General features: G+C 39.7%; 1 protein-coding gene across 2 annotated transcripts in view; it reads right to left on the bottom strand.

Moving 5' to 3' along the window:
* Window positions 1–24,249, bottom strand: part of VWF (von Willebrand factor) — a 161,484-nt gene that overhangs the window by 117,482 nt on the left and 19,753 nt on the right. For both annotated transcript variants that reach the window (XM_067468939.1, XM_060778086.2), the window contains 9 exons: window positions 16,361–16,577; window positions 14,783–14,905; window positions 12,551–12,662; window positions 11,639–11,685; window positions 10,398–10,534; window positions 8,087–8,222; window positions 7,038–7,138; window positions 3,432–3,627; window positions 1,248–1,463 (listed from right to left, as the gene is read on the bottom strand). In XM_067468939.1, the coding sequence (XP_067325040.1) occupies window positions 1,248–1,463; window positions 3,432–3,627; window positions 7,038–7,138; window positions 8,087–8,222; window positions 10,398–10,534; window positions 11,639–11,685; window positions 12,551–12,662; window positions 14,783–14,905; window positions 16,361–16,577 (1,285 nt within the window). The remainder of the gene's footprint in view (window positions 1–1,247; window positions 1,464–3,431; window positions 3,628–7,037; window positions 7,139–8,086; window positions 8,223–10,397; window positions 10,535–11,638; window positions 11,686–12,550; window positions 12,663–14,782; window positions 14,906–16,360; window positions 16,578–24,249) is intronic.

Here is a 24,249-nt window from a genome sequence, read left to right as displayed (position 1 = left end):
TTGTGGGATTAACAGAACACAAAAACCAGTGGGCGAATTGCCGCCAAATTTGGCCACAAAACACTTAACAACCCAAGGAGTGACATTCACTCAAAAAAATTGAGTTTGTCATTTGGGTGTTGTAGTTTCTGGGGTTTATAGTTCACCTATAATCAAAGAGCATTCTGAACTCCATCAATGATGGAATTGAACCAAACATGGCACACAGGACTCCCATGACCAACAGAAAAGACTAGAAGGGTTTGGTGGGCATTGACCTTGAGTTTGGGAGTTGTAGCACACCTACATCCAGAAAGCACTGTGGACTCAAACAATGATGGATCTGGACCAAACTTGGCATGAATACTCCATATGCCTGACTAGGAACAGAGATGGAGCTTGGGGGAAATAGACCTAGACATTTGGGAATTCTAGTTACTGGGATTTATAGTTCACCTACAATCAAAGAACATTCTGAACCCCACGAATGATAGAATTGGGGCAAACTTCCCACACAGAACTCCTATGACCAATAGAAAATACTTAAGACCATCCAGTCCAACTCCCTTCACCAGGGCAAGAAAACATAATCTAATACTGTTTACCCACATCCATAAAGAAATTAAAAACCAACACTTTCTCATTACTATATTTTTCAGATCACCAGACTGGGCACAGCAACGTGTGGCAGGGGACGGCTAGTATATGTGTGTGTGTGTGTGTGTGTGTGTATTCAGTTTTATCATATTTATTTATGGTATTGTTATAAGTGTTTTACTTAACTTACTATATATAGTGTCATCAGGTTTTATCAAGTCTTTTTGTTTGGCTTGGTATTGTGATATGGCCTAAGAGGGCTAATCAATAAAAAATTACTACTACTACTACTACTACTCCATTGTACTTAATCCTTCTGGATTACCCTTTAGCTTGGTAGGTCAACAACGGTTTTAATCTGTTGTACTGTATTCATAAATCATAAAAATTATAACCAGAACTTTTTGGGGAAAATAAAAGAGATTGCACATATGATAACTGACTTTTATCTCATTTCAGTACTGTAGATATATTCAGTTTTTTTCCCAGTTTAAAAGTCACTGACATTTAAATTGGGAAGAAGGTCTTCAGCATTGCACAGTCATATATCTACATTACATATTAATACACAAATATTCATTTGGGTCCAGCAGAACCTGGACCCAAATGAAGAATTACATAAGGGATTCTATTAACATTGTATTTTGACAACATACACAACATACACATACCGCAAAAATCTGGCTGTCTCCAATTTATGACAACATTTCTGCGAGCACAAGCCTGGGCATAGGTGGAGACAGCAGCACATAAACAGTCCTTGCCATCCGAACAGGAACAGACATCAAAGTGGCAATTCTTGATGTATGGAGAAGGATCGACTTTGTGATGGCACGGTTGAAACAACGGAGACAACAGCAACGAGCATTTGTTCTCAGCAAACTTGGCTAAAGTCAAAACAATTTTAGAATGTTATTTTATCAATACAGTAACACCATCTGCTACAGAGAGAAACAAGAACAATCATAATCAGAAAAAAACAATGTTCTGGCAGCTAACAACTCAGCAACTGTGGATCAGCTTTGTTCATCATCATCACTGGTATAATTAAAAGACTAAAATACTTTAACATTATAAACTTCTTCCTTTCCCCTTTTTTGTACTGAAAGAATTAATAATGCATTTGAGACATAGCTAAACAGTAAACAGACCAGTTTCTCCATTTGGCACCTTAAGTGTTACTGTAAGGAATTCTTTCTCATTTCCTTCGGTTATTTCAGCAAGCCATAACAAAGTTTGGCCATTAATGGATAATTTGAATCAGCTTGTTTGTTATTTATGTAATAGTAATAGTACAAATTTAATTTACAACAGAGATAAATTTTACAGTCAATAATAATAATTGTTTAATTAGCACCAGAGCTTAGAAGTGAGTGCATTTAAAGTACAAACATGGCATACATCTGAGTGATATTGGGGTGTGTGAGTAAATAGCAACCCAAAGGCACTAGGGACGATAACCTCAATGATAAAGGGAAAATGGGGGTGCTGGACAAGAATTCCAAAATGAATGGAAACACAGACTAAGAAGCATTTGAAGAAAATAATTGATAGTCTCAGGTTCCTATGCACTAATGTACAGGGCATGAGAAATAAATAAGGTGAACTTGAATTCTTAATACTGGAAGGTAAAGATGATTTCATAGACATCATCAACTCTACCAAGAATGCAAGATCCAACAAATTCCTCACTTCGTTTCCTGACAATTCATCCTGCAAGAATTAGAGGAGACAGCAAAAGGAGAAAGAACTAGTCAACTGAGTGTAAGTAGTGGGAATAATGGATGAGAGTGATCTCATTCTCCTGTAATTTGTTATACATTAGACAAGGGAAGTCATACATAGCCAAATACACACTCTGTACTGTAAGAAAACTAATTCGTGTAATATTTGATGATATCCAATGTTCAAAAATTATTAAAAAGAAAGTAGTTCATTATATATGAAAGTCTGTAGCCTCATGTTTATCTTGTGGCATATTAAGACTCCTAGATCTCTTCCACATGTACTGCTTTCAAGTCAAGTGTCACTCATACTGTATGTGTGTATTTCATTTTGTTTCTGACTGACCTTTCCTTTATCCTTGTTGAAACTGATTTTTGAATTTTGGGTCCAGAACTCTAATCTGTCAAGATAATTTTAGCTTTGAAGCACAATTATAATTGAAATGATAGTCCTTCCCCAAATTTTGTTCTCCAAATTAGAAACAACATAAATATTTTTTCAAAATAGTGACATTAACACCCTACATTTGAAAGCAATTACAGTGAGTTAGGTAACAAATTGTTAGCTTCAGACTGATTATCAACTGTGAGCAAAGATTTCCTGTGGTTTTTGTGGACTAGAACTCACTTATGGATACTTCAGAAGCCTGAAGCATCCACAACTCTGCCACCAGACCTAAACTAATCATTTCAATGTCAGGCACAAGCAAATCAGTAGCTGGCCACCCCTGAAAGTCAGGCAGATGTTGGTGATGAGCTTTGCAGGGCATCCAAGGAGCTAAAATGTCATTTACCTGTCATATATCAAAACTGAAGATCAGTGCTGCATCCCCCTAAAATTGCTATTTGACAATTAGCAATTGTCAATTATCTGGGAGTGGGGGAGCTGAGTTGTGATTGCTGGGAGCTATCAATGAAAGAGTGCTGAAGTTTATTGCAGTCTGATGCTTTCTGTAAACCACTTAACGTAATGCATGCAATAAAGATAATGCTACTCCAAAAAAGTTTGTGCCAAAATAATATTTTAGATCTTTCATAAGTTGTTTGCTGTATTGAATTGGTATTATTATGCAAGAAAAAATTAATGTAATACTACACATCATAGTTTAGCTGATTTGTAAGGGCCTTTACCTAATTGAGGGTTGAGATTACAGGAATTGGTGTCTTGTTTCTGCAAATCTTGGCAATCTCCTTTAAGCTTCCAGGAATTTCCGAAGTCTTCAACACGGGTTTCGACCAGGCCAGAGGGTGTCAGAAAATCATCTCCCTGATCACCATTGTAATTACCACACAAGCCACAAGTCCGCTCAGTATAGTCTGAAGATAACTGAAGAGACATAGCAGTTACTATTTTGCAATGTTTTAAAATATTGTTATTAATTTATTTCAGAGGTAGGGAATCCACTCCCATTAATGTTAGCTATCCTGACTAAAGATTGTAAGACCAGCAATCCAACAACATCTGGAGGGCCAGACATTCCCCACCATGAATTAATTCAAGAACAAATCCAATAAAACAAGGGTGGCGCAGTGGGTTAAAGCACTGAGCTGCTGAGCTTGTTGATCGAAAGGTCGCAGGTTCGATTCCGGGGAGCGGCGTGAGCTTCCGCTGTCAGCCCCAGCTTCTGCCAACCTAGCAGTTCGAAAACATGCAAATGTGAGTAGATCAATAGGTACCGCTCCGGCGGGAAGGTAACAGTGCTCCATGCAGTCATGCCAGCCACATGACCTTGGAGGTGTCTACGGACAATGCTGGCTCTTCGGGTTAGAGATGGAGATGAGCACCACACCCCAGAGTCAGACATGACTGGACTTAATGTCAGGGGACTACCTTTACCTTTACCTATCTATATAAAATAAAAAACACAGTTCCTGATCAAAGAGATAAGTGTGTTTATAGAATCACAGAGTTGTCTAGCTAAACATGGCCTGAGAACAGTATACAGGAAATAAGAACTTCATTCTTTTATATGATTTCTGTTGTTATGAAATTAGAATCTTCATATTTTAATTCTATTCCACTTGCAAACAACAAAAATCTGGGTGTTTTTAAAATAGGCATAAATATAAATAATGCAAACTCAGTGACCCAGATTATTAAATGTGCATTGCTTGTGAAAGCATTCTTAAAAGTCACACTATGTTTTGTTTTTTACAAAACAATCCCATTATTTATCAACTCTATAAGAGGTTCATTTGAAACTGGGATCTTTCACAAGTACATGTACTATCTATCAGTGCCCTCTGACAGAGGCCCCTCCTATGCCGCCATATAATCTATGTTATCAAAGCAGATTATCCACATTATCTGCTTTGAACTAGATTATATGAATCTGCAGTGCCATATAATCCAGTTCAAACCAGATAATCTGGATTTTACATGACAATGTAAAAGGGGCCAGAGGCTTCAGCTATACTAGCATTATAATCAGGAGTCCTCAAACTTTTAAAACAGAGGGCTAGGTCCCAGTCCCTCAAACTGTTGGAGGGCTGGATTATAATTTGAAAAAAAACATGAATTAATTCCTATGAACACTGCACATATCTTATTTGTAGTGCAAAAACACTTTAAAACAATACAATGATTAAAATGAAGAACAATTTTAACAAATATAAACTTACTGGTATTTCAATGGGAAGTATGGGCCTGCTTTTGGCTGATGACATAGGATTGTTGTTATTGTGTGCTTTCAAGTCATTTCTGACTTAGGTTGACCCTGAGCGAGGGCTGGGTAAATGACCTTGGAGGGCCGTATCCGGCCCTTGAGCCATAGTTTGAGGACCCCTGATTATAGTGGTCTGCATTGCATGGTCATATAATCCAGTTCAATGCCATTAAACTGCATTATATGAGTCTACACTGGTCATATAGTGCAGTTCAATCTTCATTGTAGCACTTCTCAAGCACGGCTGGCGGGGACGAGAGATAGGGCCTTCTCGGTGGTGGCTCCTCGGCTGTGGAATACCCTTCCCACAGACATTAGACTAGCACCATCTCTAATGGTATTCCGCAAAAAAGTGAAGACCTGGCTGTTTGAGCAGGCGTTCGAATAATTAGTGAAATGATTGGTTAATGAACATAGGAATGGAACAATGGATGATGAATCTGGATCATGTTTCTGATGATGAGACGACAGTGAATGGTTACTGTAGTAATTGTTTATTAATTGTGTAATATGTTAGGTTGTTAACTGTTTTTACACTGTAGCATTGATTTTTTGCTGTTCTTATTTGTTGTGAACCGCTGTGAGTCGCCTTCGGGCTGAGAACAGCGGTATATAAGTAAAGTAAATAATAAAGAGATAAATAAATAAATATAGTGGCAGTGTAGATTAGCTCAAGGATAGTTTAGAAGGGGTTGAAATCACATTATGCCTCAGCAGCACTTAAATTTTAACCAATTAGTTCACATTCTGAGCAAATGATTAAATATTATGAGATAACAGCAAAAGTAAAAACTTCCCAGTTTAAAAAGGATAACTGTTAAAATAATATGTATCATAATTACAGTAGGTTCTTGGTGTCCACTGGAGCTTGGTTCCAGTACTGCCCTTATGGATACTAAAATCCATAGATGGCAAAGTCCCATCACATACAATGGCATAGAAAAATGATATCTCTCATTTAAATGGCAAAATCAAGATTTGCTTCTGGGAGAGGTGGTATCTTCACATCCTGTATGGCAGGCCCATAGCCAGGATTTTGATTCAGGGGGAGCTGAGTTTGATTCGGGGGGGGGGGGGGGTTGAGTCTGAGTGAAAGAGGGTCTACCCTAGCAAACCTTTTGTATCATTACCCCAATACCCCATGCATATGGGATATGTTGAGCATGGTGATCAGATAAGAATAAACATAGCAGTTTAAATAATGTACCAGTAAGGTCTTCTCGCAGACCACCATGAGAATTTCGCGGGGAGTGAAGCCCCTCAAGCCCCCCCCCCTCCCCGGGCTACATGCCTGCTGTATGGTGTAATCTGCGGATGTGGAATCCTTGGATACAGAGGACCAACCGCATAATACTTCTGTTGTCTCACTGTTAAGACACTAAATCTCCAAATTCTTTTTTAGTTACCAACGATCTTTTGGAACTTTCAAATGGATTTGTCAGTATAATCACCAGACCATTCACAAATATACTAAATAGTAGAGTCTCCTTCTTTGGAGGCTTTTAAGCAGAGGCTGCATGGCCATCTGTCAGGGGTACTTTGAATGCAATTTTTCTGCTTCTTGGCAGAATGGGGTTGGACTAGGTGATCCACGAGGTCTCTACCAACTCTATGATTTTATTATTCTAAATCTGTCTATTACTTTTTAACCTGTAATCTTTTCATCCTGCCTAATATCTCTCTTCAGAATCCCCAATACTAAAATAAACAACAATGGTAACAACAGGCATCTTTGTTTACTCCCCTTTTGTATCTGATATAGGTTAGACAACTCTCTATTAATTAATTATTAGTCCCACAAAAGTTTTTAAAAATATGATCTCAGCTGCAGACTAAGAGTCTCTGGGTTCAAGCTCCAGAATTTCTAATGATAAGAGTTAAAACATAGAAAATAATTGTATTTAAAATTCTGCAATAGTAACGTGAATTTCTAGAAAAGAAGAAGCCCTGTGTTGTACTTGGAAGGCAGACCACAAAATATAGCTAGAATTTTTGCATGCCACAGTCACATTTTCTTATGAAAAAACATCTATACAATGTGGGCAAGAGGGCAGCCAAAATAAAATCATACCTTCATTATAAGCGTTCCATGACCATCCCAATCAATCTGCATGTTCTCTCCATAGCTGAGGCGAACTGCAGACACGACAGTGTGCCAGATATGGAGAGCTCCTAAAGCCGGCAAAGGGAGGGGAAAATCAGATATGGGGATGAGATACTGACAGTAACACAAGAAATGCAATCTACATTGGTACTGTATCCACAATGTATCACAAAATCTGGGTTAATTCTATTACCTTTATTTATCTTAAAAACAAAAACAAAAAAAACAAACAAGATATTTAAATACTTATTACACTTGTGCTATTATTAATTGCTTGTCATACAATTCAGAAGCAATCTAAATTAGATTTCATATATGTTGCCTTTATACTGTTTATTGTAATAATAATAATAATAATAATAAACTTTCTGCACACATTATTTGCAGATACATCACACAGTCCTAGACACTTGGAAAGTGTCCAACGGATGATCCAATACAACAGCCAGCAGAGTGATCTTATCTGCTGTAGACTCATCTAATAATAATAATAATAATTTAAAAAGATCAAACTGCAAAGACTCTGGCACAAGCCAGTCAAGGTGGTCCCAGTGCACCTTGCATAGGTGTCTTTTACCTCCCCACCAAAGCGGTACCTATTAATCTACTCACATTATTGTTTTGGACTACTAGGTAGACAGAAGCTAGGGCTGACAGCAGGAGCTCACCCTAACCCGCGGCTTTCAACTGCCAACCTTCCAGTCGGCAAGATTTTTTTGCAGCTGGTGGTTTAACCCACTGTGCTACCGTGGCCCCTAAGATGGTAATATGTTAGTAAACTAATATGACAGACTTTTTCAAAGCTTTGCACTGATCCTTTTGGCCCAGTATGGTGAATTCCAATGCAAGGGCTTTGCAGGCATTTCCCATTTTTTATCTAAGACTCTTTATAGGTATCAGGAACTGGATGTGGGAGTTTTCCCTGTTCTACAATTGATATAGGAATCTGGCTATCTGGTAACGTAAAAAAAGCACCATCTGGCCTACTATGAGGTATTAGTAGAAACATGACTCACCTTGCATGAAAGGAAGCTGTATGTCCTGCCCATTCAAAGAGATGCCGCCGCCATGTTTTAGTTTAATAGTGTAGTTCTCATCCTGAAGTTGAACAAAGACTGAATGGGTGCATACTGCATCAGGATCATCTGCACACTAAAGAGAAATCAAGGTGATAAAACAGTGTTATTCTTTCAATTTTGCTGTCCTATGATGGATCTGACCACAACAAAAGCTTAGTGAGAAATTGATAAATCTGGTTACATGCACCTAGATGATCAAACAACAGTACAGCCGACAACAGAATACAATTTTCCATGAGACAATGGCCCCATGTGCACTGCCATTTGATGCAGTTTGAAATTACATTGTGTGGTAGTGTAGTTACGATCAATATGGGGTTACCTGCACATATTTAAATTGGTTTAACAGATGACCCTTTTTTCCCCAAGGAAATGGGGGAGGGGGTGAGGAGCTAAGAATATATCAAAGATAAATCATCAGCTCCATTAGCAAATTTCAGCAATTAGGACTTGGCAAGGAAATGGGATGCCAAGACATAACACCATACTGTGATAAAATTGATATATATCTGTTTTATAATTATGCTTAGAATGTATTGTCGAAGGCTTTCATGGCTGGAATTACTGGGTTGTTGTAGGTTTTTCTCAGCTATATGGCCATTACTGGGGCAAAGGACTCTTGCTGCTGGAGCTAGGTGTGAATGTTTCAACTGACCACTGACAAGAGTCCTTTGCCCCACCCTGGTCATTCCACAGATATATAAACCCTTTTTCCTACTTCCAACAGACCTCACTACCTCTGAGGATGCTTGCCATAGATGTAGGTGAAACATCAGGAGAGAATGCCTCTAGAACATGGCCATATAGCCCGGAAAAACCTACAACAACCCAATGCTTAGAATGCTTTGTCTAATCAACACATAGATCTGATAGTGTAGGCATTCCGCTAAAAGTCAACTCAAATACCAGAGACAGCCAATGCAGGAACACAAACAGCACATTAGCAAACATCAATATAGTCTTGAAATTATGCTTCCCTCTACAAAGAGACTTTATTATTCTCAACCAAGGATCTCATCCACCTCCTTGTAGATAGTAGGCATGGATAGAGTTGCTTGGATTACTAGTAGCTCATAATAATTTCGTTGCAATTACCTTTTTGAAGCAATATCAAAGCTTTTTTAAAATCTGGAAGTCCCTTTGTCCTTCCAAAGCTTTTTCCACCATTTTTGTTATGACTCAGGAAGTGAGTCAGAAATGATTCAGCCTTTCCCCACTTCTGGTCCCTGGTAGCCAGTCTGCTATCGCGCACAGTTCAAAGTGCTGGCTTTAGCCTATAAAGCCCTAAACAGTTCCAGTCCGGCTTACCTATCCGAGCCTATCTCTCCTTATGAACCATCTAGGACTTTAAGATAATCTGCGGAGGCCCTGCTCTTGATCCCGCCTTCCTCGCAGATGCATTTGGAGGAGACGAGAGACAGGGCCTTCTCAGTGGTGGCCCCCCAGCTATGGAACACCCTCCCTAGTGATATAAGATCGGCTCCCTCCCTTCTAACATTCCGCAAAATGGTTAAGACCTGGCTCTTCAAGCAAGCTTTTCCTACTGGAGCATAATTAGACCTAAACGAATATATGGAATGACTGATGATGCAACTGGACAACGATTTTAGTAAGGAGATGCCAAGGATTTTGTTTTTACAGATAAATTTGCTTTTAATATTACATTTTAAATGTTGTATTGTTTTTATAATTGTTTTAACTGTATTTTTATATTTGTTATGGCATCAAATCACTGCTGACTCTGGCTGAGAAAAGTGGTACACAAACGTGGTAAATAAATAAATAAATAAATTTGTAGCATCTAATTGGCCCATAGCTGAGTACAGGCAACCCCCAAGTTATGAACACGATATGTTCTGCAGGTTTGCTCTGAAGTTGAATTTGAATGTAAGTTGGAACAGGGACATTTTTTCAGTGTAACTCCAGCTATATATATATAGGATAGCATAGCAAAAGGTTAATACCCATGTGATGTTTCACTTTCTGTCCCACTGAGAATCAGATTTTGAAAATTTGACTTATAGTGAAAACACAAATTGGTAAAAAGCTTCAATTGAAACACATTCCCCCATAATAATTCTTTCAGGAATGAATTTCCCTTCCAAAGGGTAGATTTCTCTCAGTTCCTATTGTCTCACACCCGTTTTTAACTCTAAGTCATTCATAAGTCAGATGTTTGTAACTCAGGGACTGCCTGTACTCTAAGACATGGGGAAGGACTGTCTTAATTACCAAAAGTTATTATTACCTGAACTGTCTCTATAAAGACGGAAAATTTGTTCTCCTCACAATCTCTAGCAAATAAATAATGGCAGATGCCACTGAATGTGAAATGCTTGTTGTCAAAGCTTTTGAAATGGGATTGGCCTGTGACAAAGCATTCACCTATGGAGGAAAAGAGGAAAAATTATTTTAAATTAAGTCAAAGCAAATCATCAGTTTAAAGCAGAATTATCTTGCTCTTATTAAGGCAAAGCAGGAACAAAAGTAGATATAAATGCATTGTGTTGATGTTGTTCTGTGCCTTCAAATCATTTTCAGTCTCAGTGAGGTTTTCTTGGGTTGAGATTATTTCACTGCGGAGGCGCAGTGGATTAAACCTTTGTACCAGCAGGACTGAAGACCGACAGGTCACAGGTTCGAATCCGGGGAGAGTGTAGATGAGCTCCCTCTGTCAGCTCCAGCTCCCCATGCGGGGACATGGGAGAAGCCTCCCACAAGGATGGTAAAACATCAAAACATCTGGGCGTGCCCTGGGCAACGTCATTGCAGATGGCCAATTCTCTCACACCAGAAGTGACTTGCAGTCTCTCAAGTCGCTCCTGACACGAAAAAAATAATAATTCATAGAATAATGAAGTTGTAAGAGACTACATGGGCCATCTAGTTCAACCTCTTTTGATTTACCCAAGATTTTCATGGCTGAGTATGAATCAAGGCTTGTCACTAGAGTTTTTTTAATGTCAGGAAACTTAAGAAACTGCAAGTCGCTTCTGGTGTGAGAGAATTGGCCGTCTGCAAGGACGTTGCCCAGGCGACACCCGAATGTTTTATCATCCTGTGGGAGGCTTCTCTTATGTCACCATATGGGAAGCTGGAGCTGACAGACAGGAACTCACCCTGCTACCCGGATTTGAACCACTGATCTTTGGTCAGCAGTCCTACCGGCACAAGGGTTTAACCCTTGTGCCACCAGTCACTAGAGTCATAGTATGAACTCAGGCCACTACTTCTAAGGACTGAGGAAAAAAATACTGTATATTGGGCCCTGTCTCCCTTTGGCACTTTAAAGTTCCCTTTAGAATAATAACAGTTCACCTTACCTAGATATTCTTATAAAAATACTTAAGTATAAAGATATTACATACAAGTAATAGGATGAATAACTAATAGATACAAGGTCAGTTGTTTAAAAAGATGGGCAGAAGACAGGTTTCTTCACTGAGCAAAACAGTTAAAATGCACTCATTAATCCCAATATCAACATACCTGGGCAGAGTTCATTGTCACAGATCCAGAGGCCATGCCTACAAATACTGGGATATACAAATTTTATAAATTAGATATATGGACAAATTTAGTATCTCTTGCTAATGATGTACCAGTGTTGTGTGTGTTTCAGGTCACCTGCCAACTTATAACAATCCCATGAATGTTGCTGACTTTTCTTAACAATAACTCAGTGGTGATTTTGCCAGTTTCTTCCTCTGAAATACCGCCTACAAAACCTGGCAGTCAATAGTGGTCTCCCATCCATGCTCTAACCAGGGCTGACCCTATTTATTGAGTATTAAAGTATGCAGCCTGGGAAATTTGTGCCTGTGTTACAACATCTAACAAAGAAATTTCATTGTGGGAGAAGAAAGTTTAACTCTGTTCCACACCAATATAAAAATCCTCCCTTTTATTGGCAATAGCTACAGAGGAAAATAAATAATACAACAAGTTATTTTATTGCTTGTTTATCTTCCCTGTAACTAATAGCAGCTCCGTATAAAGAACAAGTTTCTCCTAAATCCTAATATCTTATTGTTGCTGCCATGGCATATTTCACTCAAACAAAACAGATACTGAACAGTGAACCCAATCATATATCTCCCCTATCAGTATAGTTTAGCATTGACAAAAGACTGCGAGATCGTCTGTGCCATATTTTAAATATGACAATTCTGTCCTTTACCTTTTATTTCCTTTTAATTTTGTTGTATTTTTTTTCTATGAACACATACTTGAATACTTACACGTAGCCCTTGAAAATCACTATGTGTTTCACAACACCTTTTCCAAAACATTCCTAAAGTATAATCATGCAAGGTCTGAAATGTAATGGAAGGAGCCAACACCTCAGTTCCCTGTGACTTGTGCAAATATTCATCAATTTCATGACATCATTATATTTACCATGAGTTGCAGTCCTGGTAGACAGAAGAGCCAGGAGCATAGCGCTTGCCAGAATGTGTGCAGGAGCATTCAGAGCTGCCAACACAGACGTCTCCATCTAGAAGCTTGCCCTCTTAAAAAAGCCACCAAATGGGGAGGATGGAGAGGAGAAATTAAATGTGTGTGCTGCATCCCACATTGTTTTAATTTATTTTTATTTTCAAATATTTGTACCCTGCCCTTCTCTACCCCCGGAGGGAAACTCAGGGCGGCTTAGAGCCAGCAACAATTCAATGCCCCCCATATACAACAGAGAAAACAACAGTTATATAATAAGTAAAACATTAAAATTAGATTAAAAACTACGTAAAATAGTGCAAATTGAATTAGTTGGCATGTCAAGTCCGAGTTCTACAATCAACAACTTAATCTGAAGCCTGTCCATAGTCAATTTCCCCAAAGCATTGTCGTCATTTTTATTGTCAGCCTGCAATCCGAATGCCTGGTCCCAATAGCCACTTCTTCAGCTTTTTCCTGAAGGAAAGGAGGGAAGCCGCTGACCTAATTTCGCTAGGGAGTGAGTTCCACAGGCAGGAGGCCATAACCAAGAAGGCCCTGTCCCTCATCTTCACCAAGCATGTTTGCAACGAAGGTGGGATCGAGAGCAAGACCTCCCCAGAAGATCCTAAGTTTTGAGGTGGGACATAGGGGGAGATACGTTCAGACCAGTAAGCTGGCCCGAACCATACAGGGCTTTATAGGTCAAGACCAGCACATTCTGTTTTTTTTTTAATTTTACATAACAAACTGTAATATTTATAACTTCTATAACCTCTATGAGACTCTATTTCTAGCAGAGATGAGTGGGTGGAGTGTTAACGGGGGCCTGGATGTTCCATAAATAGGTAAAGGTAAAGATTTTCCCTTGACATTAAGTCTAGTCATGTCCGACTTTGGGGGGCATCGTGATCATATCCATTTCTAAGCCAAAGAGCCAGCGTTGTCCGTAGACGCCTCCTGGGTCAAGTGGCCAGGATGACTGCATGGAGCACCTCTCTCTCTCTCTCTCTCTCCCTCTCTCTCTCCCTCTCTCTCTCTCTCTCTCTCTCTCTCTATATATATATATAGTCAAAGGCTTTCATGGTCAGAATCACTGGGTTGCTGTGAGTTTTTCGGGCTTCATGAGAACCACCACTTTTCTTAATGTTGCCTGAGTAACAGCAAGGGTATCCCTCCGGGCAGCTAAACCAGGAAATCCCAACTGGATGCCCCCCCCCCTCCCACGAGGGTCTGCCTCCAAGGGCAAACCAAGAATGGCCAACTTGGAAGTCCCTGAACAGACTCAGAAGTGGAGTGGGAAAATCAAAATACAACCTAACAAAATGGCACTACCTAAAAGAATCCCACACCTTATGTGACTGTGGAGCAGAACAGACAACTCCACTCCTGTATGCTTGCCCACAATCCCCTGCCTCATATACAGAGGAAAAATTGTTTAAGGCTACAGACAATGTGGTCACTGTTGTCCAGTTTTCGTCAAAAATTATTTAACTGCTTGTGTGCCTTCTATTTTTATCAGTTTTATACTTATGTATGCAATACTTTTGACATGAAATAAATAACCAACCTCCCTCTTGTTGATTTTACTGAACACAAACTATAGGAACTGGAATAAGCTAAAGACAAAGAGGGAAAGTAGAAGGACCATGGACACAGTTCTGGGCACCAGAAATCAAGAAAAATATTGATAAACCGGAGGGTGTCCAGCGGGCTACCAAAATGATCAAAGTCCTGGAAGCTAAGCCCTATGAGGAGTGGCTTAGGGAGCTAGGGGTGCTTAGCTTGGAGAAAAGAAGCCTGAGAGGGGATATATTCCCATGTTTAAATATTTTAAAGGATGTCACATTGCACAGGAGGCAGGCTTGTTTTCTGCTGCTATGGAGACTAGGACATGGAGCAAAATATTCAAATTGCAGAAAAAGAGATATTCTGCCTTGACATTAGGAAGAACTTCTGAACTTGTGTTAAATTATATGATCACCAACCCATGCTGAAACTCACACAAACCTTTATTTCTTATTATATAGTAATTGTAACATAAAACAGACATACAAACAATATAGCAGCATCCTTATTTGAGGACATGAATGTGAGAAGAATGATAAATATTTCTAACCATCTGAAAAAGGACATGGATTTTCTTCTTCAAATAAAATAAAAGGTTCCCTGGAAACAAACTAGGAAATGCATTACCTGGGCAGCTGCAGCCATCAACACATTTTTCTTGACACGCTTTATTGACATTTAAGCTCTGGCAAGTTTTGGCACAAGGGGATGTGCATTCCTTGTACTCCAAGCCAACTGGACATTGTATCCCTGAAAAAAAGTATGCAGATTAGAGACATAAATCCATCCTAGGAATGTTTAATTCATGGAAGGAGGAAAAGCTACAATTTAAATCTTAATGCTACTTTGTTTTTCAAATAATTTTTCAAATTTCCAAGGTAGTAAATATATCAAAAGAAATATATATCAACTTATGGTGAACATCCAATTTTTTGAAAAATGCTTTCGCAAATTCCCAGAACAATTAAAAAAAAGTTTAATCCAATGTCAGTTTGGGGCAAAATTTTATTTATTTATTTTCTTACTTCATTTATACCCTGCCTTTCTCATCTCACAGGGGACTCAAGGCGGCTTACAGACTCTGGCAAAAATTCAATGCCACATATAAACATAACAATAAAAACATACCCTATCAAACTATAAAAACAATCAAAACACATAAGCAAATAGAACACATAGAACAATAAAATAGGTTAAAACATATCAAGTGCTGAGTCTTGATTCCATTCTTATAGACTGATCCATAATCAGACTGTGTCAAAATCCATAATATCTTATTCTCCAAATGCCTGCATACAGAGCCAGGTCTTTTGCTTTTTTTCCTGAAGACCAGAAGGGATGGGGCTTGTGTGATGTCACTGGGGAGGGAGTTCCACAACCATGGGGCCACCACTGAGAAGGCTCTGTCTCTCATCCCCACCAGTCGAACTTGTAAAGGGGGTGGGACTGAGAATAGGGCCTCCCCAGCAGATCTTAAAGTTCTTCTTGGCTCATAGGGGGAGATGCTCATAGGGGTTTAAGGGTTTATAGGCCAAAGGCAGCACTTTGAATTGGGCCCGGTAGCAAACTGGCAGCCAGTGGAGCTGATGCAACAGAAGAGTTGTATGCTCCCTGTGCGCTTTTGATTCTTGCCTGTTTCCATTTTTGAAAGATCCTGCAAATCTTATTAAAACTGAAAATGAGATATAATTTCTCAAACAGTCAACACTCTCTCTTGAAAAACAAAACCACCTGTCCATCTTTGAAGAGATTATAGTGAATGCTGAAAGATATCTAAACATAGATCTCAATACTCCAAAAAGTGCTGAAATATATTGTTTAATTTTCTGCTGGTCTTGCAGAATAGATCATTGCAGAAAGTAATAGAGTGGAATCTCCTTCACAGGGGATTTTTAAACAGAAATTAGCTGGCCACTTCTATGGACATTGCTTTAGCAGCAGACACCTGGATGGGCAGCAGGTTGGACTAGATGGCCCTCTAGGTCCTTTCAGGTCTCTGATTCCTCAGCTAATAACATGCACACCCATGTCGCAAATGCATACATAATGTATATAAATTTATAGATAATTTTTACAAAAGGTTTACTAAGGAAGCATGGCAAATTGACTTAAGAATGTGCAATATGCAATTGACATGGGCACAAATAGCCTGATGCATCATTCTCCAGGAGTCACTGATTCAGAATCTACAATTTCACAACTTACTGCAGTCACTGGTTGCTGACCATCCTTCCAGAATCACACCTTGTTGGGCACAGCTCCTGGCATACTCTAGAAAAACTGGACAATGGCAGTTTTTGTCTTGGGCACACCTGCACATGTCTTCTTCACATAGATTAATGAATTGCTCTGGATCAACCATATGATGACATTTGGAAAAAACAGTGGAAACTCTTAGCAGCTGGCATTTTTCTATAGTGATCTGGAAATACAGAACAATCAAAACAGTTACAAATGACTTATAACCGAGCTTTATAAAATAGGACCATGACACAAAGGGATACTTCAGGTGTTTTTTTATTCCCTCCAGACCATGACTTGTCACTTTTGAAAGATCAGTAGTGGCCTTCAGGTTTGCACACTGTCTCTCCTGTAGCATATTTCAATTTCAGTATGACCTTCAACAAGGTGTCCCATGGTATTCTTGCAAATAAGTTAATAAAATATTAGCTATAACCTCTAGACAACACTACTGTTAAGTGGATTAACTAAAACCAAAGTGCTACAATTAATTCAAACTATAGGAAAAAATATTCTACCTAAACATTAAGAAAAACTTTGTGAGCTGTTGGATATAGGATGTGATGCCAAGGAGTGTGTGTGATGCACCTCAGCTAGAGTTCACGTTGCTCAAGCACTCACCAGGAAACCAAGCATAGTAATAAACAGTTTATTGATAAACACACACACAGTAAAAGAGTAAAAAAAGCAAATATGTAAAAAGAGAGTCCCAAGAGCCAGAGATAAATCTCCAATGCAAAGGTTAAAGCATGAACATTAATCCAAGGTGCATGGAACAAACATGAGCTCGATTAATCCAAGAGACAAGGAATAAACATGAGTGAGTAGTCTAAGAAACAAAGAACAAAACATGAGCTTGAGTCCATGGTAAAATCCCCAAGATTGGTAGCAAAACTTGACTAGGAAATTTGGCTTAAATCTTAGATAGGTCCAGGAACAAGGCAGGAGCTTCTTGCTCTATTTGCTGTGTTGCTTGATCTGAGACCTGAGAGCTATTCTTTCCCTAATTAAGGACAGAATTCATGAAAGCATTCTGTTGGCCTTGAGAAGTCTCTCTCGGCCTCTGCCTCCTTTTCCCATGGCTCAGCTTGCACCTGGAATTCTTCCCCTGCATGAGCACCCTTAAATCTTTGTCCAGCCTCCCTTCCTCCCTTCTCTGCCTATCAGCTTCTAAAACAGTTTCGTTTTCACACAGAGAATCAACCAAATCCCCCTCCACTCTCCCAATCAGAGAATCACCATCTCATCTGTCTGAGCACCTCCAGAAGCTTCAGGCCCTGCAGGCGCTGCACCCCAAAACCGCTCATAATCACCCTCAGCTCAAGCATCAGGTCCTACAGGCCCTGCACCCCCAAACTCCTCATCATCATCCTCAGCTGGCTGAACTACAACAGTGTGGAAATCTCCTGCTATTTTGTGTGTGTGTGTGTGTGTGTGTTTGTCAGAAGTGACTTGATAAACTGCAAGTCATTTCTGGTGTGAGAGAATTGGTTGTCTGCAAGGACGTTTGATGTTTTACCATCCTTGTGGGAGGCTTTTCTCCTGTCCCCGCAGGGGGAGCTGGAGCTGAAAGAGGGAGCTCATTCATGCTCTCCCCAGATTCAAACCTCCAACCTGTTGATCTTCAGTCCTGCTGGCACAAGGGCTTAACCCACGGTGCCACCAGGGGCTACAATTCCTGTTATGAAAAAATTTAAATAGGTGCTGAATGGCCATCTGTCAGAGGTGCTTTAGCAGCCCCCAGTGGTGCAATGGGTTAAACTCTTGTGCTGGCAGGACTGCTGACCGACAGGGCAGAGGTTCGAATCCAGGGACAGTGTGAATGAGCTCCCTCTGTCAGCTCCAGCTCCACATGTGGGGACATGAGAGAAGCCTCTCACAAGGATGGTAAAGCACCAAATAGATGGCATACCACTAGCTATTTCAAGCTTCAGAAACAGAATCCATATGTCACATATTACCTCTATTCCATTGTATGTGGAGTCTTGAAACCACTGGCCTGCAGGCTCAAGAGGCACAAAATCCACAAGAACATGTAACAAAGGGTCTTTTTTTTAGTGCCTTTCGACACAAATTATAAAACCATAAGCCACTAGATGGAGATAGTGCTCAGTACAAGCGTGGCTAACTGCTTGTCCAAACCCTTCTGTTTTAGTCTAGCTGTTACAATTATTACAACTCTTACTTATCTGTTGCCACAATAAGTGCTCCTTCTCTCCTTCTTCAACAGTCTTTCTCTCAATAATTCGTTTTGTTTACCCTTCTGGCCTTCCTTCTCTGTTCTTCCACCTACTTTCTTGCTGTTCTTTGTGTTTTCTCACATCAAGCCCTGCTCCAAGGCTCCACACTCTGTTATCCACCCCTCTTGAACCTTCACATTGTTCCCTATGATTCCTTCCCATACAATATACTCTTCCAGGCACAGCTCTGGATCATCTCCTTGGGCAGTTCTCTCCCTGTTACACATGCTAACAAGATCTGCTGACAAACATGGAAAACAAAATACTAGCTCATACCCCATGTTTAATACACATTCCAGTCCTCAAGAAAGTGAATTGCAGTCATAACCCACCATTGAGTAACTCTGCAATGCAAGCAGCATAAAGATCAATATTTTATAACAAGGTAAAAGTTTCCCCTGACATTAAGTCTAGCTGTGTCCAACTCTGGGGGGTGGTGCTCATCTCCATTCCTAGGATGAAGAGCCAGGGTTGTCCGTAGACATCTCCAAGGTCATGTGGCCAGCATGACTGCATGGAGCGCTATTACCTTCCTGCAGAAGCGGTACCTATTGATCTACTCACATTTGAATGTTTTTGAACTGCTAGGTTGGCAGAAGCTGGACCTAACAGCGGGAGCTCACCCAGCTCCCCAGATACAAACCATCAACCTTTTGGTCAGCAAGTTCAGCAGCTCAGCACTTTAACCCACTGTGCTACCACAGGGCCCTGATATTTTATAACAAAGACTGTCACAAATAAACCAAGAAATGCCAGACATCCAAGTTGGCTCCAGAAAAGAAAAAGGAATTAGGAATGGCTGTAGCAGAATATCTCATTGTCCTGTATTCAGGACACAATGCTACAGTAAGGATATAATATGACAAAAACAGGGTGGTTTCCAATTGACAAGGCAGTTCTTTTTAAAGAAACTAAATACTGTATATCTATCTATACTGTTGGAGCCCCCGGTGGCACAGTGGGTTAAAGCACTGAGCTGCTGAGCTTGTTGACTGAAAGGTCTACTCATATTTGCATGTTTTTGAACTGCTAGGTTGGCAGAAGCTAGGGCTGACAGTGGAAGCTCACGCGGCTCCCCGGAATCGAACCTGCAACCTTCGGTCAAGAAGTTCAGCAGCTCAGTAGATCAATAGGTAGATCAATAGGTATCGCTCCAGCGGGAAGGTAACGGCGCTCCATGCAGTCATGCTGGCCACATGACTGACCGTGGAGGTGTCTATGGACAACGCCAGCTCTTCGGCTTAGAAATGGAGATGAACACCACACTCCAGAGTCAGACATGACTGGACTTAATGTCAGGGGGCAACCTTTACCTTTTGTCTATACTGTAAGCTTTTTGATCTCTCTGAGAACCATACACAAACTTCTCCCTCCCTTGTAACAGTAAACTGGATTCAAGAAAGTGTACTTGACTGGCTGAAAGCCATTTTAGGACCCTTTTACACTACCATATAATCCAGATTATCAAAGCAGATAATCCACATTATCTGCTTTGAATTGGATTATATGAGTCTATACTGCCATATAATCCAATTCAATGCAGATAATGTGGATTTTATGACTATGTAGAAGGGCCTTAGTAAAGTTTCTCTTTGAGCATATTTACCCAGATCAAAATCCTACAGCCTAAACCAGCCCATTTTAGTATTCTATCCTGTACATGTGGCCCGCTTACTGTCACTGGGATTGTGAATGACTTTTATTGTATTTTATATTGTTTACTGTACTCTCATGTTTTATGTATTTTATTGTGTTGTTGTTTTATGCCGTGGTTTTATTTTATTTTATTATAATGTGTTATTGAGCTTAGCTTCATTAAACACATTACCGGAACGCTCAAAGTTATGCTCTAGGAATCAAGCACAGCTCTATGCATTTAAGTCTTACACTGCATTGCTACACCACACACAGTTTAAACTACAAACAATATTTCATTACATTTAAATCAATGTTCTAACACCTTATTCCCCACCTCGAGTCCCCATTGGGGAGATAGTGGTGGGGTATAAATAAAACTATTATTATTATTATTATTATTATTATTATTATTATTATTATGCTATCTTATTTATTTTATTTATTTCATATATTTATATCTTGCCCTTCTCCCCACGAGGGGGACTCAGTGCAGCCTCTCATGAGCATCAGACGATGCTAACAACATAAATACCATAAAAACTACAACTCACAATAAAATCATTTAAAAACATTATACATCATCAATAAAATTTAACAATAAATTAATAGATTAACGTGCCAGTAAAACCAAGCCGAGCCGGGAGAATCCATGTCGCAAAAATCCAAATGTCCTTTTCCTGTTGCCGCTGGCCTCTAATTGAACACCTGGCCCCAGAGCCAGGTCTTCAGTTGTTTTCTAAAGGCCAGGAGGGAGGTGGCCAACCAGATATCCTTAGGGAGAGAGTTCCACAGACCGGGGGGTGGGGGGGGCACTGCCAAGAAGGCCCTCTCTCTTGTCCCCACCAACCGCATTTGCGAGAGTGGTGGGATCGAGAGCAGGGCCTCTCCTGATGAGCTTAAGCTCCGTGATGGTTCATAGCAGGAGATATGTCTTTACCTGTCTACTATAAGTCCTTGCCACAAGTTTTCTCTCACAATTTGGTAACAAGTGTAGTGCTTACGATCAGAGTTAACATCAACCAGAGCCACTGGAAGGGTTCATACTCATGAAGAACATGTCAAAGAAGTGATGTAAATAGTATGTGAAGAGGATGAAAGAACAAGCAAATTCTACAGGGTAGTAGGCGAAATACCATCTCAACCACAGCTATTGTTCTCTGTCTCCTATAGCTGACAATAGCACATTAAATTGAGCCGAGGAATGGGAGAACTCTGTGCTATTGAGGCAGAGAGGGGCAAACAAGGGAAGCTGTGTTCTTGCTATCAAAGATGAAAATTCTTCAGCAGGCACTGGTATTGCCAGACTGCTATTAATAGAACAATGTTGTACTTTGAGAGCAAATATATTAGAGTAATGTTTGAAAATGCCATTTTAAAAAATCCTGGAAAATAAATAGGCTTCCCTTCTTTAGCCTGAACCAGAAAGCCCCCTTTCAAAGCAGCTATGCTCAACAAGTAGCAGACACATATAAGTCTGTTGCAGTCTAACATTTGGTTCTGAAAAAGTTGGCTTTGGACAAACAGCCTTACCATCGCCTAACACTGAGTGAAGATAACTCATATCCAAGGGAAGGGATTAATTTCTTTCTGAGTGTAGATGTAGAAAAAGTGATATATCTCCTTCTTAAGTGTAAATGCAATGTTTTGGATGAAAGAACAATTACTCCATCTCTGGTGAACTAAGCATCTATGTCTGTGGGCAGATTTAGCTCTCTCCAGATTTACCATTTAGCTTTTCTTCAGCAATGCAGATGTTACAGAAGTTTTTGAAATGAGACATTTTCCAAGATCGTAAGACTGGGATCTATCATGAGACTTCTGGTGCATATTTACTAGGGTTGGGCAACCACGGAAAAAAATGTTTCTAAAATCGATTCGTTTTTTGGGGGGTTTTGTGTTTCGATTTTTAAAAGAATTCCGAAATTTTTCTTTTAAAAAGTTCGATATTTACGAAATTTCGTAAATTACAAAACAATACGAAACAATTACAAAACAATTACGAATCGATTCGTTAATGGCGGACGCGACCGCGCAATATGCTAAAAAACCTCCAAATGGGACAGGGGGAACTTCTGAAGCTTCCCTCTCCCTCTGTTGTTGACTGTTGGTGTGATATTTATAATTTTTTTCACTGATTAAACAAACAACAACTATAAAACTTGCCCCAGACATGTGGAAATAATAACGAAACGATTTCAAAATGATAACGAAACGAATACAAAACGAATTCGAAACAATTACGAAACAAATTTAAAAATTCGTTTTGTTTTTTAGTTGCTCCTGAATGGTTTGTCATCGCTTCGTTATCAAAAAAATAACGATTTTTTAACGAATTACGAAATTACGAAACGAAACCGCCCAGCCCTAATATTTACACCACAATCCTAAACAGGTATACCTCTGTTGATAAAGTGGATGTGTTCCTGGGCCTGATTTCTTTAATATAATATTAGGTGACAGAGGCAGAAATAACGTAGAAAGAATAATTATTCAATGCCGCATCTCATTGCTCTGTATTCCAGACAAAAGGCACTAATACAGAGAGAGATAATTTTTTTTTAAAAGGAGGTCAGACAAGGCTGCATTTTATCATGTCATTTGTTTATATGCAGAACATCACAGATAGAAAGCAGGATTAAACTCAGAAGAAAGTGGTGTGAAAACTGGGATGGTAATATCTACAGTATAATATATGCAGATGACACCCTATTACTTGCAAGAAATATCGAAGACTTCAGTCCCTTCTAGACTGCCATATAAAATCCAGATTATATACTTTGAACTGGATTATATGGCAGTGTAGACTCATATAATTCAGTTCAAAGCAAATAAGGCAGATTATTTGCTTTGATAATCTGAACTATATTGAGGTAAATGGGGCCTTGGAATGACTGGTTAAAATTAAGAAAGAAAGTGCTAAAGTGTATACAGATATATATATTTTTAAAAAACAAAAATATTGGCCACAGGTTATTTAAGGTAAAGGTAAAGTTTTCCCTTGACATTAAGTCTAGTCGTGTCCAACTCTGGAGGATGATGCTCACTTCCATTTTTAAGTTGAAGAGCCAGCATTGTCTGTAGACGCCTCCAAGGTCATGTGGTCGGTATGACTGTATGGAACACTATTACCTTCCTGCTGAACTGGTACCTATTGATCTACTCACATTTGCATGTTTTCGAACTGCTAGGTTGGCAGAAGCTGGGGCTAACAGTGAGAACTCACCCCACTCCCTGGATTTGAACCACCGACCTTGCAGTTAGCCAGTTCAGCAGCTCAGCAGTTTAACATGCTGCACTACTGGGGGAAGGTGATTTACATAGCCCTGAATTAAGTAGTGAAACTATTTAAATAGTTGCAGATTTTCTGTACTGGGGTGCTTTCATTAATCAAAGGTACGTCTAGCGTCAATAAATTAAGATTTGGAAGGGCAACTGTAAAGGAACTAAATCAGATCCCCAATGTCAAAATCATTTTTGTCCATGAGATGGTATTTTCAATTTCAGAATACTGGTGTGAAACTAGATAGTGAAGAAAGTTGATAGGAAGAAAATCAACTATTGGTAATTAGGAATGTGGAACTTGATTAGGATTCTATAGGTACTACTAAAACGATATTAAAAAGTTGGTCCTAGAACCTGGACTGTTCCTAGAAGTCAAAATGACAAAGGTGAGAGAATCATACTTTGGGCCCATCATGAGAAAACATGACTCACTTGGTAAGATAGAAGATAGTAGGAAAAGGGGAAGATCACAGGACAGGTGGATAAATTCAATCAAGGAAACCACCACCCTGAATCCGAAGGACCTGAGCAGGGATGGTGATGACCAGGACTCTTGGAGGTCTCTTCTTCACAGGGCTGCCAGTTCAAGCTTACAGCAAGGGGTGATGTTGAGCTCCAATTTCAGCATCAAGGATCGAAGAGAAATAACACCACCCCCTCCAGGCTGAATGTTGCAAGGAGTCAGAAAGGGGG

Source organism: Anolis sagrei, chromosome 5, assembly GCF_037176765.1.
Source record: "Anolis sagrei isolate rAnoSag1 chromosome 5, rAnoSag1.mat, whole genome shotgun sequence".
NCBI classification, from domain to species: domain Eukaryota; kingdom Metazoa; phylum Chordata; class Lepidosauria; order Squamata; family Dactyloidae; genus Anolis; species Anolis sagrei.
Note: the sequence above shows the minus strand (reverse complement) of the source record. Positions and strands in the feature narration are given on the sequence as shown.